This window comes from Cololabis saira, chromosome 23 (genome assembly GCF_033807715.1).
Source record: "Cololabis saira isolate AMF1-May2022 chromosome 23, fColSai1.1, whole genome shotgun sequence".
NCBI classification, from domain to species: Eukaryota; Metazoa; Chordata; class Actinopteri; order Beloniformes; family Belonidae; genus Cololabis; species Cololabis saira.
This window is the reverse complement of record NC_084609.1, coordinates 18,407,990-18,423,514: the sequence shown is the minus strand read 5'-3', so window position 1 is coordinate 18,423,514 and position 15,525 is coordinate 18,407,990. Positions and strand designations below refer to the sequence as shown.

At 38.3% G+C, this 15,525-nt stretch overlaps 2 protein-coding genes across 2 annotated transcripts; both read left to right on the top strand.

The window, feature by feature from the left end:
* The first annotated feature begins 2,067 nt into the window (after positions 1 to 2,067).
* pwp1 (PWP1 homolog, endonuclein) lies at positions 2,068 to 10,122 on the top strand. Its single transcript, XM_061715177.1, has 15 exons — positions 2,068 to 2,239; positions 2,950 to 3,008; positions 3,143 to 3,315; positions 3,456 to 3,541; positions 5,282 to 5,378; positions 5,605 to 5,715; positions 5,859 to 5,989; positions 6,207 to 6,277; positions 6,360 to 6,456; positions 6,561 to 6,622; positions 6,711 to 6,822; positions 8,843 to 8,933; positions 9,037 to 9,158; positions 9,249 to 9,354; positions 9,465 to 10,122. The coding sequence occupies exons 1-15, from the start codon at positions 2,174 to 2,176 to the stop codon at positions 9,560 to 9,562; spliced, it is 1,482 nt and encodes a 493-aa protein (XP_061571161.1). The 5' UTR covers positions 2,068 to 2,173; the 3' UTR covers positions 9,563 to 10,122.
* Positions 10,123 to 10,851: 729 nt separating this feature from the next.
* On the top strand, positions 10,852 to 14,922 carry mrpl42 (mitochondrial ribosomal protein L42). The gene is made up of 5 exons (XM_061714367.1): positions 10,852 to 10,976; positions 11,435 to 11,483; positions 11,767 to 11,851; positions 12,509 to 12,672; positions 14,797 to 14,922. Exons 1-5 carry the CDS (start codon positions 10,898 to 10,900, stop codon positions 14,840 to 14,842), a joined length of 423 nt encoding a protein of 140 aa, XP_061570351.1. The 5' UTR covers positions 10,852 to 10,897; the 3' UTR covers positions 14,843 to 14,922.
* Positions 14,923 to 15,525: the final 603 nt, after the last annotated feature.

Genomic DNA, 15,525 nt, shown 5'->3' with positions numbered 1-15,525 from the left:
ATATATATAAACATTTCCAATTTTATAAAAGTCAGGTCATCAACAGTCAAATTTATATATTTTTTTATATATATATAAAACTTAAACAAAAAGTAAGGAAATTTGTGTTCGGTAGATTACTTCTTGTAACAATGCTTCTTGGCAAAAAAATCTTATACCGTTGGAAAGATTGTTTATTTCCCTTTTGAATGGTGCCACATTTGTAATTTGTGGGATGAGGAGCAGAGCTGAGTATCTGGGTATCCATGAAAAATCTTCTCTGCGAATGTCATACAATTTTGACTCTTGTTTGGTGTATTGAAGTTTGAAGAAACAACACATTGGCAATTTAACAATTGATCAATTTAACAAACAGGAGCCTCAGTAACGGGTGGAAGAGCCATACACAGCCACAACAGCCTGGACCCTCCTCCTCATGCTGGTCACCAGCCTGCTCACACGCTGCTGTGGGATGGCATCCCACTCTTCAACCAGCATTTGTCCCAAGTCGGCCAACGTGGTTGTGTTGGTCACCCTGGCTCGAACAGCACGTCCAAGCTGATCCACAAGTGTTCAAGGGGGTTGAGGTCAGAGCTGCTGGCAGGCCCCGCCATCCTCTCCACTCCCAAATCCTGGAATAGTCTCTGATGAACCTGCTCTGTGGGGGCGAGCGTTGTCATCTTGGAGGATAGAGTTCGGCCCCAGACTGTGGAGATATGGGATCGCCACTGGCTGCAGGATCTCATCTCCATATCGCTCTGCATTGAGATTGGCTCCAATGATGACCAGCCTTGTTTTTCCAGTGAGGGAGATGCCGCCCCACACCATCACACTTCCTCCACCAAAAGATGTTACTTTATCTGTGCAGTAATCAGCATCGCGCTCTCCACGTCTTCTCCACACTTTCACCCTACGATCCAACTTCCTTCTGGGGGGTCGTCTTTTTGGGACACCCACTTCGCAGCCGGACCGCCACCCGCTTGAAGTTGCCCTATGACCCTGTCCGGGTCAGTCAGACGTGGCATGAATGTTGAGCAGACACCCATCCCACCACTGTGGCAGGGCCATGCTCACAGACAATGACAATCAGGTGCCCTTATTGGCTGGGGGAACCAGAAGCTCAAAACAAGAGCAAAATAGGCTGTTTGGCTTAGGCAGAGAAGATATGGACATTTTTTCATGGGCACAACCCACATCCTCAGCTCTGCTGCTCATCCCACAAACGCATGTTCCTTACTAATGTGTTACAGTTTAAAAGGGAAATAAACAGGCTTTCCGATAGTTTAAGATTTATTGCCAAGAAGCATTGTTACAACAAAGAACCAATATACCAAAATCAAAATGTCTTACTAAGTTTATTTAGTTTAGTTTTAGTTTAGTTTAGTTTATTTCGGTCATGACATCACAAAAAAAAAAGAATAAAAATGACAACAAGAAAACGAATACACTGTTCAAAGAAAACATCTAGGCCGAAAAAGGTGTAGGCTGAAGCAAAGCTTATTATTTGCCTACTCTCAAAAAGATTAATTAAAGTAATGAAATGAAAGCAAGAAGTAAGAGAAATGACTGACAGTAAAACAAATTGCCTCCATGGGGATAACAAAAATTCCTCAAGAAATAAAAAAAATGTAAAATAAAGGTGCAGTCTACATGTTACCTTCATCCTTATCAAATCAAATCACTAATTAAATAAATAAATACCCAACTCAGCATAGCAAGCATCACCACTCATTAATTTGATATAAAGAAATCATCCTTCTTTTCAATGTTTTTTTAAATAAGGTTAAGGTTCTACATAATTTCAAATCCCTATCTAATGTATCTAATTCTTATATGAATATTAAAGATGAAAACAAAAGAAACATCTCAGTAGGTATTAGAAGTGGCTCGGAGCTCGAGCTTCATAAAAGTGGTAATATTTCAATAAGACATAAATATAATGGTATCACTGACTGTAACGGGAGTTTGTGTTACAGTTAAAAAAACAAGACACTTTATTTGGAAATGGAAGTCTTCCTGTGAGTTGGTATTATTGATCAGGCAAAGTTGAAGACACCCCACCCACGACGTCTACACGTGCCGTAGGACCCCGGCGTCCACGTGAAAACAGCTTCAGCTTGACAGTAAAAGAGAAAAATTACACGTTTAGTAGATTTTGCCGGTTCTGATCTTTTAAACATCCCGATTGTCCACAATGAGCGCCCAGATCACGTGTGTCGGCTGGGTGAGACGTGGCGTTGCCAAGGAAACCCCGGACAAGGTGAGGATTGTAAACAGCTAGCTGACGTTAGCCGCCCGGCGGCTAATCTGTCAACACTTATAGCTTATATGTGATATATCTATTTAACTTCCTTTACTGTTGATGTTAAACACCAGTCTGTCAGTGTAAAAACTGTGAGGCAGTATGCGACACTTTGTGTAACTAGAGCACGTACAGCTTAAAATTAAATGTACAGGACTGTCTCAGAAAATTAGAATATTGTGATAAAGTTCTTTATTTTCTGTAATGCAATTTAAAAAAAACAAAAATGTCACACATTCTGGATTCATTACAAATCAACTGAAATATTGCAAGCCTTTTATTATTTTAATATTGCTGATTATGGTTTACAGTTTAAGATTAAGATTCCCAGAATATTCATATTATATTCAAATTCATATATTCAATATTCACATTTTTTTAGATAGGATATTTGAGTTTTCTTAAGCTGTAAGCCATGATCAGAAATATTAAAATAATAAAATGCTTGCAATATTTCAGTTGATTTGTAATGAATCCAGAATGTATGACATTTTTGTTTTTGTAATTGCATTACAGAAAATCACAATATTCTAATTTTCTGAGACAGTCCTGTATGTGCATCTGTTGTTTGTATTTCATTGATTTTTAAAATAAGATGATCACAGACGAGTTAATTTCAGTCTCCTTTCCCTGATTCTCATTGTTTTCTATTATTAAATGAATCCAAGGTGGAATTAAGCCAAGAGGAGCTGCAGCGTGTGATTGCTGAAACCAAACAGGAGTTGGGGTATGTTACAGAAGGAGACTCATAAAAACCTACTCACAGTTTGAGTTGTACATTTATTGTTACCTGGGATTGTAAGTGGGAAAACAAATGTATAGCTGTTCCCGTGTATGCAACAAAAATGTGTTCTTACACAGAGCCCTGACAGTTGAGGATGAGGAAGAAGAGGATGAGGGCTTGCCTCCTGACCAGAGTCCCAGTAATGACATGGATGATGTTGCCCAACTTCCAAACGATGAAAATGACAAAAGAGAGGAAGAGGAGGATGAGTTGGCAGAGTATGGCCTGGATAAATATGATGAGGATACAGGTGAGGAATTAACTAATTGTGTGTGTGTGTGTGTGTGTTGCATTTAGTCGTCTTTGGGTAAAACTTTGTCTTCAGTCCAGTTTCCAGAGTGCGCTGCAGAAACTGACCTTTCATACTGTGTTTGTGTTCCTTCAATTCAGTGACCGCTAATCTCGGTGACAGCCTGGCTGGACTAACCGTGTTCGGCTCCAATGAGGAGGATCCTTACATCACCATCAAAGATACGGTGCGTATCCTCTGAGATCAGTTTAACATTTAGTATTTTATCTTTAGTAGGTAACACCTAATATCTAATGTAAATATCTATAATTTAGGGTTAATTCAACTCAATTTTTAAAAATATTTTTACAATATTGTGAAGATGTGCAGAAGATTATTTGAAATAAATGGGGGGAGCAAATTTATTACAAAAATTATAATGAGATGGAGCAAAAAAAAAAAAAAAAAAAAGGTTTATGACAATAAATTGGGTTCGAGATGGAGGACAATACAAAATATACTCTACATACCAATACAAGATTTTGCAATAACAGAAATGTATAATTATTACACAGAAGGCACAAAGTGCATGGATTAAGATGTACTTTATCAAGTAAAACATAGTTTTCTTTGTATATTAAAATATCTGTTTTAATTTGTAAACTGCATCTAGTAGCTGCACACACTTTTAGACGTAGCTTTCTTATATATATATATATATATATATATATATATATATATATATATTCATATTCATATATTCTAGCACTGGCGTGACAGCACCTGTGTCCAACTGGACGCTCAGCAGTCTGACCAGCACTGATCCAGCTGGACCCTCCTATGTGATTTTATGCTTGTGTTGTTCTCTCAGATGTAAGTCGCTTTGGATAAAAGCGTCTGCTAAATGATAGTAGTACTAGTAATTTAACTTGAAGTATTATTTTTTGGGACATTTTGCCTAGCTCTAGTGGTCTCCTGTCCCAAATATGGACAGAAATTCAGAGTCATAGGTTCATTTATTTGTCTTCCTTAGGAGAAATTTGACCTGGAGAGAGAAAAATTGCTGCATTAAATCTATGATAAATTCATAAAAACACATCCAATAAGAAGATGTAAAAAAAAAAAAAAAAATGTAATCCAATAAAACTATTAATAAAACACACATATTAAACTATAAACTATACAAATTCACCATTAATATACTCGTACACTTGTGTACACTTGTGTACACTTTACAGCAAATCCAACTTTACAGCAAATCCACCCATAATCATCCCAATCAATAAGTAGTACTGCAGTTTTCTTGTGCTTCTGGTTATACTACATTTGCTTGTTAATGAGCTCAAGTGAGAGAAAAATTCATGTTTATAGTGGTTGTGATTACCGAAAGGAACCCTGTGTACTTTCTCCTTGAGTTCAGGTAACTTGTATTTAGGTTGCAGTAGGTGGGAAGTGTCTGGTATAGTGTTGTTAGGCTGCCTGATGGTGGTCTGCTCCCCATAATCCTGCCTGGAGTCTTAACCAAATGGAAGTTCTGAGCTTTTGACTTGACTTGACAGTTGGACATTCTGTAATCACATGACAGACTCTGTTGTTGTTCTATAAAACCACCCAAAGTAACTTTGGACTCCCATCCCAGTCATCACTTGCACTTACTGCATTTCACTTTATAGCACCACGTCACACATCAGGAACAGTGGAGCTACTTCACAGAGCTACAGTTGACATGGCAGACGTCACTGAGATACCCAAGAAAATAAGAACAGAAGAGAATATGAACAAGTGGCCGAAAAAGAAAAAAATCTCAGTCAATTTGTTGTAACTGAACATCCACGCGGGGACAGGGATCCACCAACTCAAACTGGAAAAATATTCCTTTGTGTCACTTTGAATGTCTTAATTTGTTCATCACTGCATATGGACAGTTTTTTTAGACTCGTATATATAATTTTAAAAACAAAATGTGTGTGGTTATTTTTCCTTCTAGGACCAGTATGAACGAGAAGACTTCCAAATCAAACCCTCTGACAACCTGATCCTGGCGGGCAAAGCAGACAAGGACTGCTGCAGTTTAGAGGTTTATGGTAAATGGCTTCATATGTGACCACACACACACACACACACACTTTTATGTCATTGTATTGCCGCTGTGGCTCCTTTTTTGAGAAGTGAAGAACCATAAAATGTAAGAATACAAAAAAAACTTAAATTTATAGACTATTTGTCCAAATAATAAAATTCAATGTGCAAACACATAATAATCTCTTGGTATGGAAGTGAACATTAACTAATTGACTACTTTCTTCACAGTTTACAACTGTGATGAGGAGTCTCTGTATGTGCATCATGATGTTCTGCTGCCAGCGTATCCTCTGTGCGTGGAGTGGCTTAACTTTGACCCAAACCCTGAAGAAGGACGAGGTAAGAAAGGCTGGAGTTACTCAAAGATGTATTAACATTACAGTCAAGTATCACACTTGAAAATCTGTCTCAGGTGATTTTGTGCTTTAAGTGGAAAAAATAGATCAAATAAGATGATCTCTATGTGTCCTTATTAATTGCAGCAAACTATGTGGCCGTGGGCAACATGACTCCTCAGATAGACGTGTGGGACCTGGATGTGGTGGACTGTTTAGAGCCGGTGTTCTCCCTCGGGAGCAAAAAGGCTTCCAAGAAGAAAAAGAAAAGCAAGAAGGTATAAAAAAAAAAAAAAAAAAAAAAACTGTTTGGTGCTCTGATGCATATTCTGGTAAAGATGGTTTAATTAAAGATCCAACAAAGTGATGACCATTCCTTATGGTTATTGTTGTCATTTTTTTAGCATTGTTTCATTAATATCTGTTCTTGTCCTGGACTTGATTTCCTGCTGCTAAATGTCATGAATGCATCCTCCTTGCTCTTGTGAATGGCAGGCTGCAGCAGCCGAGCCGGTTGAGGGACACACAGATGCGGTTCTGGACTTATCCTGGAACAAACTGGTTGGGTCAGTTTCCATATAACACTGCATCAAGTTAAAAGGACGTGTATCTTTTTATTGTAAAATTAACCAAACTTTTATTACTTAGAAACGTGCTGGCCAGTGCATCTGCAGATGACACGGTCATCTTGTGGGATCTGTCTCAAGGAAAACCAGCTACAACTCTCCGAAGGCAAACCGATAAGGTATTTACTGAAGATTAAAAATGTAATGACATTTCTGTCAAGTGTTAATACCCTCATGATGTCCAGGCGTCTGCTTTGTGAAACAAAAATTCTTCGTGTTTTAGGTGCAGACATTAAAGTTCCATCCGTTTGAGGCCCAGACTTTGATATCGGGATCATACGACAAGTACGTGTCATGAAAGATCCAAGACAACAAACTATGTCAAACAAAACAGCTTTGTAGTAACAGTAGTTAAAACATTTGTTTGTTTCAGAACCACAGTCCTTTATGACTGCAGAAGTCCAGACAGCAACCATCGGACGTGGAGGTTCAGTGGCCAAGTGGAACGTCTAACCTGGGACCACTTTTCACCCTGCAACTTCCTGGTAAGCAGTCAAATCGTGCAGATGGATTTCAGATCAGCCAGCTCCAACCAGTGGCTAAACTTGCTCCTTCCACCAGTTTGCCCATTAAAGGATCAACCAGGCATGGGACATTAAAAAGAAACTGGTGGTTTTCCCAGTTCTTTTTATACAATTTCTGAATACATCCCATTTAGGAGAATACATCTCAGAGAATATTCACCTGTGGATCCCAGTATAAAGCTGTGTGATGCAGCAGTGACATCTTAAGCCTTTAAGAGCAGAGCTGTGTCAAATGTTGGCTTGTGCAGGCAGAAGAGAGCTGTCCTGACTGCAGTCACTTCAACCCTGCAAGGTTTTAATGTCATGTAACATGGAGAAGTCCTCTGGCATCAGTCCAGACCATAGCTCTTACTAGCATGCATTCAAAAACCATAATGGTGTGTTTCCTAATGATGTCAAGAAAAGATTAGACTATATATGTGGCAGCTCAGTCTTGCAGAGGAGAACTCTTTAGTGGAAACCTAAAAGGCATTTTATTGTTTATTTGAACCCTTCTCAATTATCTTTTATTCAACCAAACCGATAGAACTTTACAGTTTTATCATAAATCCATGTTTTAACATTGAAGTCTACGGCTGATTTTAAAACAATTTGAGAACAAAAACTTGGTGCCAGTAGACATGGATCACTGTTTCAGAGTTGCACCATCTTGTGTCCATACCACATCAGCCTCGTACCCTCTCAACAGTAGCTGCAAGAGAGCGTCCATGTGAAACCACAATGAAAAGCCTCTTGTGCGTCATGTTTTTAAAGAGCTGTACAGTAAATAGAAATTATGAATCCAACAGATTGCCCATCTCTTTCTCTGTATTTCTTTCCACATGCTCTCTGCCTCATTCAGTTTTTAGTGAGTTTCCATTACTGCCAGAATGCAGCAGCACGTCTAGTCTTCAACCAACCAAGAGAGCTCATGTCACTCCGTTGCTCATCTCCCTACACTGGCTTCCAGTTGCAGCATCGAGTTCAAAGCTCTGCTTCTGGTTTACCAAACACTTACTATCTCTCTAGATATTTCAGTAAGGGTCAGCTGAAGTAGCTGGGAGCAAAGCTTACTTTGATTGACATGAGGTGGGCGTGTGCCGTGTTCCCATCATCTTCTTGAGCAGTGCCGGAAGAGGAACGTGCATCAAAACTGTTCTTCAGAAACCAATGCATCGCCCATCGTTTTATGCAGTCTATGGTCGCAATAATATGTTCAAAAATTAATATCTTTTTACCCATTTTTTTCAAAGTCCGGATCTTTTCCTTTGTTTTGAAGAGAAGTCTCTGAGATTCCAGGAGATTTACACTCATTAAGAAAAAGGTTTGCAGACGATATTTGACGAGATTTTGGCGGTAACTTTTCAATTCAATTTATTTTTATGGCGCCAAATCATAACAAAGGTAATTTCATGACGCTTCACAACACGAAAAAGAGAGATAAAAATGATCAGATATCACACATCATAATATAAAACATAAGCATCAGAAAACATCAGCATCGGAGAAACAGAATAGCAAAACATTAAAAAAAACACAGTAACATCAGGCTAGCTGACTCTAAGCATAGGATTTTTCATAGAGGAAGGTTTTAAGCCGACTCTTAAAGGCAGAGAGTGTGTCCGCCTCTCGGACCAAGACTGGAAAATTATTCCAGAGGTTAGAGGGTGGAAATTTGAAGGCTATGCCTCCCATTCTGCTTTTGGAGACTGTAGGAATCACAAGTGATCTTGCATTCTGTGAGTGCAGAGATCTAGTAGGATAATAGGGAACTATGAGTTCTTTGATGTAGGATGGAGCCTGACCATTCAGGACTTTATAGATGAGGAGGAGGACTTTAAACTCTATTCTGGCTTTTACAGGGAGCCAGTGTAAGGAGGCTAATATTGGGGAGATATGGTCTCTTTTCCCAGTTCTTTTTAGCACAAGAGCGGGACAATTTTGGACTTGTCGCTTTTGTTTTATGAAAAACTGTATTGGAATTGTGTGTGTTTTGTTTTAGGCCAGTACTGAAGATGGCTTTGTCTACTGTCTGGATGCACGCTCAGATAAGCCGGTGTTCACGCTACGGGCACACGATGAAGAAGTGTCAGGTTGGTAGAACGATATTCCAGATATTAAAGAAGAGCGTGGATGAAATCAAGCTCATCCAGATTATAAATTTACTTCATTGGTTTTATTTTGCCGTTCCTGCAGGCTTGGAACTCAGCAGCCAGATTAAAGGATGCCTCGTCACCTCATCAGCTGACAAACATGTTAAAATTTGGGACATTTTAGGCAACAAACCCAGCCTGGTGCACTCTCGAGATATGAAAATGGTATGTACCCCTCTGTCACTGAAGAGTTGTAGTTTGTTTTGGAAGTATGTTAAAGTCATTAAGCTCATTTGTTTCACCACCTGTGAACAGGGCGTGCTGTTCTGTGCTTCGTGTTGCCCTGACCTTCCCTTCGCCTATGCCTTCGGAGGACAAAAAGAAGGCTTGCGGGTTTGGGATATCAGTGACGTCGCAGCAGGTACAGTTAATCCTAAACTTTACAGATTTATAAAAAAAGACCATCCCTTTCATTAATCAGGCCTTTACTGCGGTTTTATTTACGATTTGACTACGACTCTTTGCTTTCAGTTGCTGAAGTGTTTGGCAGTCGAGAGCGGTTAGTGCCAAATATGGGATCGCAGTCATCCAGCACAGCGGCCACAGCAGACATGGAGGTCGCCCAGTGACGGAGGGGGTTGAAGAGCAGCTCGTAAACAAACTGAGTTACCATGGAAACGTGTCGAGTATCCCTTCGGTGCCCCAAGACTGGTTCACAAGAGAGCCGGATTATGTGACACAGCATTCACTGTGTTAACAGGCTTGTCTGGAAAAGTCAGCTTTTCTGTTAACACAAAACAATGTTTTTATGAACATTAAAGAGGTGTTAAGAGAAGCAAAGAAACTGCATCTCAAATAGTTGTATTACTGAGTACATCTGTCATTTCTTTTTATTTTTATTTTATTATACATAAATTAGGTAGAGGCAGGGATTATAATAATTGTAATCCCTGCCTAATATTTTTAACCGGTTTATTTTACTTCAACATATATATATGAGTTTTACTTTTCTCTGGACATTACAAATGTAAAATGATTATTTTCACAAGAAAAGAAAATACAAGAAACTGATTTACATTTTGATAGTTAATACATTTGTTCTGGGATAGTTGCAAGTGGTGAGAAACTAAACTTAAACTGTTCAATATAATAAAAAAAATAGAACTGTCTTTTATAAATTCAATAAAACCTGGAGTATATTGAACTTGTAAGAGTTGTTTTTGTTGTTCACATAGGTCCAAAACCTACCCAGCTCCTTTTATGTAATCCAGTTAACATCAGTCAAATGTGAGGTCAAATTTGAAACTTCAAGGCAAATTTTATTCTTTCTAATTTAGCCTGAAAGGGGTCTACTGGAGTCTATTATAACTGTAAGTAAGTGAAAGGTGGGCTTCCCCCTGGACAGGTCACCAGTCCATGACATGAACACATATAGTCAAGCAACCACTCAGACTTCCATGGTCAGTTTATAATTGCCATGTTTCTGGACTGTGGAAGAGAGTACCTGGTGAAAACCAACGCAAGCTCAGAGAGAACATTAAAACTGCAGAGAACGTCAAACCAATAACTGGGACTGGTGATTTCATGTCTGATAAAACCTGGCACAAACATTTTTGTAATTTTTTTTCTAGATATAAAAAAAAAAAAAAAAACATATATATATATAAACATGGAAAAATATTAATTTAAGACATGACTCCTAGGTTGTATTTCCAATTATAAACTGAGCTACAATTAAGGGGTATGTATTCTAAGGTGTAAAAGATCATGCGATTTTAAGATATGAGTATGTTTGACTCATAACTTGTTCTTAAACAACTTAGTCACTTATGACCGAGGAATCTGGCTTTTTTCTTCTTCACCCTTCCTCACTGATAAACAAGGGCAGCAGTGAAGCGGAACTAGTTACTCTCCGTCGGAGCGCTGAGACGGAACTATAACACTGGTGCACACTGACAGCAGTCATGGCAGCGGGTCGTGTGTGCAGGTTGGGAGGGTTTCTAACTTCAGTCTGTGACGGCGCTGCGCCGCGATATGCTCAAAGTAAGTCATGTCCTCTTATTTTGTATAAAATGTAGATAATGTTCCCATGTCTGGGGTCACCGGTTGTAACCATTAAAAGGACTTTTAGAGCGAGCAAGTTGCTAACCTTGACAGCCTGTTTAGCAGCTTTACTTTCGTAACGTTTAATGATTGTTTTCATCTTTACAGCCAAGACATTTACTGTTAAAGTACAAATCTATTCAACAAGCGAATATATTAGTAAATACAAGGGTAGAGATAAGTGCATGAAGATATGACTGAATAGCTTCATGTTAAATGAGTCTGATTATTATTTATTATTATTATTATTATTATTATTATTATTTAATCAAACTGAGCTTCAGGAGAGAATCAACGTTTCCTAAAGGATTAAAAAAAAGAGAGAGAAAAAAAAAAGCTATCATCATAGACGATATGTCCTATAAACGTGTGTAATGTGCCTGTTTTTCCTGTTGCAGCTTGTTTGGTTCCTGTTCGACAGAAGTCCAGTGTGGAGGGCCATAACTGGTATGTTATTGAACAGTTTTATACTGGAGGACAAATCATTAAAAACAAATGTTGGGGAAGAATTTTTTTAAGTTAATTAGTCACAGATTGTGCAGCAGGAACTCAAGTGTGGTCACCTGTAAGACATTTTATTGATGAGATGCTTCGAGTCATAATGTATATCTAATATTTTCAACAGTTGACATTAGAAGAAATAAATGTTTCTTCAAAAATTTGAAGTGGTACGTTGTTAAGATGGCAGGCCTCTGAACTAGGTACTAATTTTACAATCTCTTGGATTTAGTAAAGTGGAGATTGCTGTGACTTCAGATGGGAAAACGATTGTGTGCCACCACCCAGGTGTGGACATTCCTTATGAGCTCACACAGGTAAGAAGTTGCACTCTAATTTCACAAATATCTTTGTTTTTGATCATCTAACAAGGTTGCATCAAATGATCTAATTCAGGGGTGTCCAAAGTCGGTCCTCGAGGGCGAGTGTCCTACATGTTTTAGATGTGTCCCTTTTTTTTATCAAACCGTGATACAAGGAGCTTGGTCATCAACAGAACTATCCAGACTTTGATGACAAGGTGGTGACGACCGTTAATTAGAATAAGGTGTGTTAATGCAGGGAAACAACTAAAACATGCAGGACTGCGGCCCTCGAGGACCGACTTTGGACACCCCTGATCTAATTGATGTGCAGTTTATTTCACCAAAGATTCTCTTTCTTATGTCTCCTAAGGCAGACAATGTATTGTTTAAGATGCTTTTTTTTTCCTTAATACATCCTGTTTTTATTTGAAACCGAATCAGATAAAATGAAACAAAAATGTATAATTTTTTTTTTATTCACAAGGTGATGTCACTTGATCACGAAAAGGAAAAAAAAAAACAGCATTCTTCATTCATATTATTTATGCACAATTTCATTATTCAATAGCTGGTAAGCGACAGGAATACATGGAGAATCGCTTGAGTACAATATATAATTATAAACTATTTAATTGTATTGGCCCTTATCCTTGCGTTAAATCTTTGCAGCCTATGGAACGACCAGACCCCTTGAGCAACTCGGTTGAGACCCATGATCAGGTTTTAAAGGCCCACCTCAGCAAGGAGGTGCTCAGAGAGAAGGCGGGACCTACTATAGAGGAACTGAGCAAGATGTTTTTCACCACTAAACATCGGTTTTACCCAAAAGGACAGTAAGTAAAAGAAAAAAACACACTGACTTAAGCCTTTTAAGTGGCCATATTATGCTAATTTCCAGACATCTAGTTTTAATCTTTGGTACCTCTAATATTTGCATGTAGCATAGCCCCAAAACCTTGCATTATTTTGGAACATCAGAGAGCTCAGAGTGTTGTGATTGGTTGAATTCCTGGAAGCTTGCCAACGTGCAAAGCTAAGGGATCATCAATATGCACAATTCATGTCTCCGTTCCGTGAGCTGACACTCACATTTTCAATATATCAACACTTCCTGGAAATTACCTGAACTCTTCAAATCCACCCATATGTGTTTGAGCCAGAATTGGATTAAGAATATGAATGTGAACATCAAAGATTACAGCTGCATGTCTCTGTTTGTTAAATAATATGCCCACGTGTAACAGTATGGGTTGTCGTCCTAAATTCACTCCTGTCTATGTGAAATGTATAGCCTTTTTTATGGGAGATTCATTTGAAGTGAATTAATTTCTTGCTGGTGTTTGACAGCAAAGAAGTGTGAGACTCAGCAACTGTGATCACTGTACCTGTGATGCAGTCAAATTGACACACACACGACAACTGCTTGTGATTCAAATTCAAGAGATTCTTACATTTGAAAAGCGCTACCTTTTTAGCTTGCGTCTTTCTGCAAATCCACTTGGGTACTAAGCCTTGTTCATAAAGCTGTTCTTTGTGAAATGCGGTGTAAAAAGAAATATATTTTCTCTGTTGCTAAATTGGTAAAAACCAATTGCATCTTGTGCAGTGATTCTTGCTGTACACCCTTAAACTTGGTGTGTCAGCTGAAGCTCTTGGTCTTGTGGATGCGCACTTCCAGGAAAATATGGTGACATAAGATAATTATCTTGTATTGAGAGCTGAACTAAGAAAAAGAAAAAAACTTTCCAGAAGAAAGTGCTTCTAGCACCCTGTACATTAGAATGTTACAACATGCGTTTCCCCCTGTCTTTTGACTTTCTGGTTACTTCTAGGATGATTCAATTCTCATAACGTGGATGGAAAAATACATTCATGTTAACCTGGACAACAGACTGAACTGAAGATGATATAATGAGATTTAGATCCTTCCGTATATGTAGCAGACGTACAGTACTACATACAGTAATATCTGCTGTACGTCTGTTGTGGAGAAGCTCCTCTGTTGGTAACGGCGTCAGAGCCAGTGACTTTAAAACCTGAACAAACAGATAAAAGAAGCCGTCTGTTCTGGAGATGATTGTACAAAGAAGAATGGTTCATAAATGAAAAACATAATGAACATCACTGAGTATCCTCTTTATGACACCAATTCAATATCCAAATGTTTTCAACTGGAACTTCTTCAGATATGCTGTGACACAGATCACGACAGGAGACCCTGTATTTGTCTTTTACCACACTGATTTATCTGTATTGGAAATCAGCTGACAGTAGTGGACTAGCTGGATCAGGTCCGTTTCAAACTTTGATAGGGAAACTGTTTTGCTGCTTGTGGTATTTTGGTTTTATAACTGAGGCGGTGTGAAATGCCTTAAAGGAGACCTATTATGAAAAACAGGTTTTTTTCTTGCTTTAACATATATAAAGTGGTCTCCCCTCAGCCTGCCAACTCAGAGAAGGAGGAAAGCAACTCACATTCTGCAGTGTCTGTACAGCTGCCCGGATGAGCCATCCAGTCTGATGTGGCTTCTACGAGCCGCTCAGATTCTGCTCCCGTCGTTACGTAACCAAAATGCGATTTACATAGGTTGGCCTCCGATGCGTGAAACCATGACCACAACTAACTCCGCCGGCCGGAGCTTCCGCCATTTTCTACACGTCATTCAGGCAGCCAATCAGCACAGAGCCTCATTATCATAGCCTCCCCGCCCACTCAGAATCCTGCATAGATAATGAGGCTAGAGAATGGGAAGATAAAGACATGGCTCAGAGGCTGAATTTCTAATTTATTTAGTAAAAACAATCAAAAGCTTGTTTTTAAGACATTCAAGGCCTGTTTAAAATAGGTATTAGATGCCATAATAGGTCTCCTTTAAAACTATTTGTTTTGTGCTCATCAAGTTCTGAATATGCATATTGTATAATCAAAGTTAATTTAGTCTTTTTACTCTTCACAGGTATCACATGAGGCGTATCAACAAGAACCCCCCAAAGGACAGATAGTTAAAGGTCAAACTTTGTAAAATGCAAATTGCATATGTCTTGCAACAAAAATGTTGAATAAAATGTTAAATGTTAATCAATTCCGTTGTCAAGTTTAAATTATTTTCCATTTCTCTTTGCATCTTTTTTCTCAGAGGCATATGTAATGTTTTACTTCTACAAGGGATTTGGTGCATAAACCTAAGATGTTCATTTCATCATTGTCCATTTACCAAAGGCTTGCAGTCATGTCAAAAAGAGTAACAACTTCGAGCTGCATCTTGTAAATAATTTATTGGCCACAAAAATGTTGCTAAACTAACCCATTATGATTACCAACTACAGTTATTACTTTTTTTGTCTATTATTGCATGGGCACTTAAAGTTTTAAGATTATTTTATTGTGTAATTGGATGTTTGGGATTATGTGACTGGATTATGAAAAAGACATAACAATCAAGATAAAAAAAGACACATCACCATTCCAATCATTATTTGGTCACATAGTAATGACGTCTTTCAAATACAATAATTGAGAAACTAAAAAGAAAAAATGACAAACTTGTTTGAAAGTTGTTTTTTTTCTGATTTAGTGCAATATTTTGACCATTTAACTGCATTAATCCCTAAATAATTCAAATTGGATAACATTTTGTGTAACAATTACACAGTGGTCTATTTAGCTTTAAAAATAAAAAAAATGT

Excerpts from the sequence above, each read along its gene's own strand:
- mrpl42 (XM_061714367.1), top strand. The coding sequence starts at position 10,898 with ATGGCAGCGGGTCGTGTGTGCAGGTTGGGAGGGTTTCTAACTTCAGTC. Across the intron at positions 11,484-11,766 it reads AGTGTGGAGGGCCATAACTG|TAAAGTGGAGATTGCTGTGA; the intron begins GTATGTTATTGA and ends TCTTGGATTTAG. Across the intron at positions 12,673-14,796 it reads CGGTTTTACCCAAAAGGACA|GTATCACATGAGGCGTATCA; the intron begins GTAAGTAAAAGA and ends TACTCTTCACAG.
- pwp1 (XM_061715177.1), top strand. The coding sequence starts at position 2,174 with ATGAGCGCCCAGATCACGTGTGTCGGCTGGGTGAGACGTGGCGTTGCC. Across the intron at positions 2,240-2,949 it reads CCAAGGAAACCCCGGACAAG|GTGGAATTAAGCCAAGAGGA; the intron begins GTGAGGATTGTA and ends AATGAATCCAAG. Across the intron at positions 6,823-8,842 it reads TTTCACCCTGCAACTTCCTG|GCCAGTACTGAAGATGGCTT; the intron begins GTAAGCAGTCAA and ends GTTTTGTTTTAG.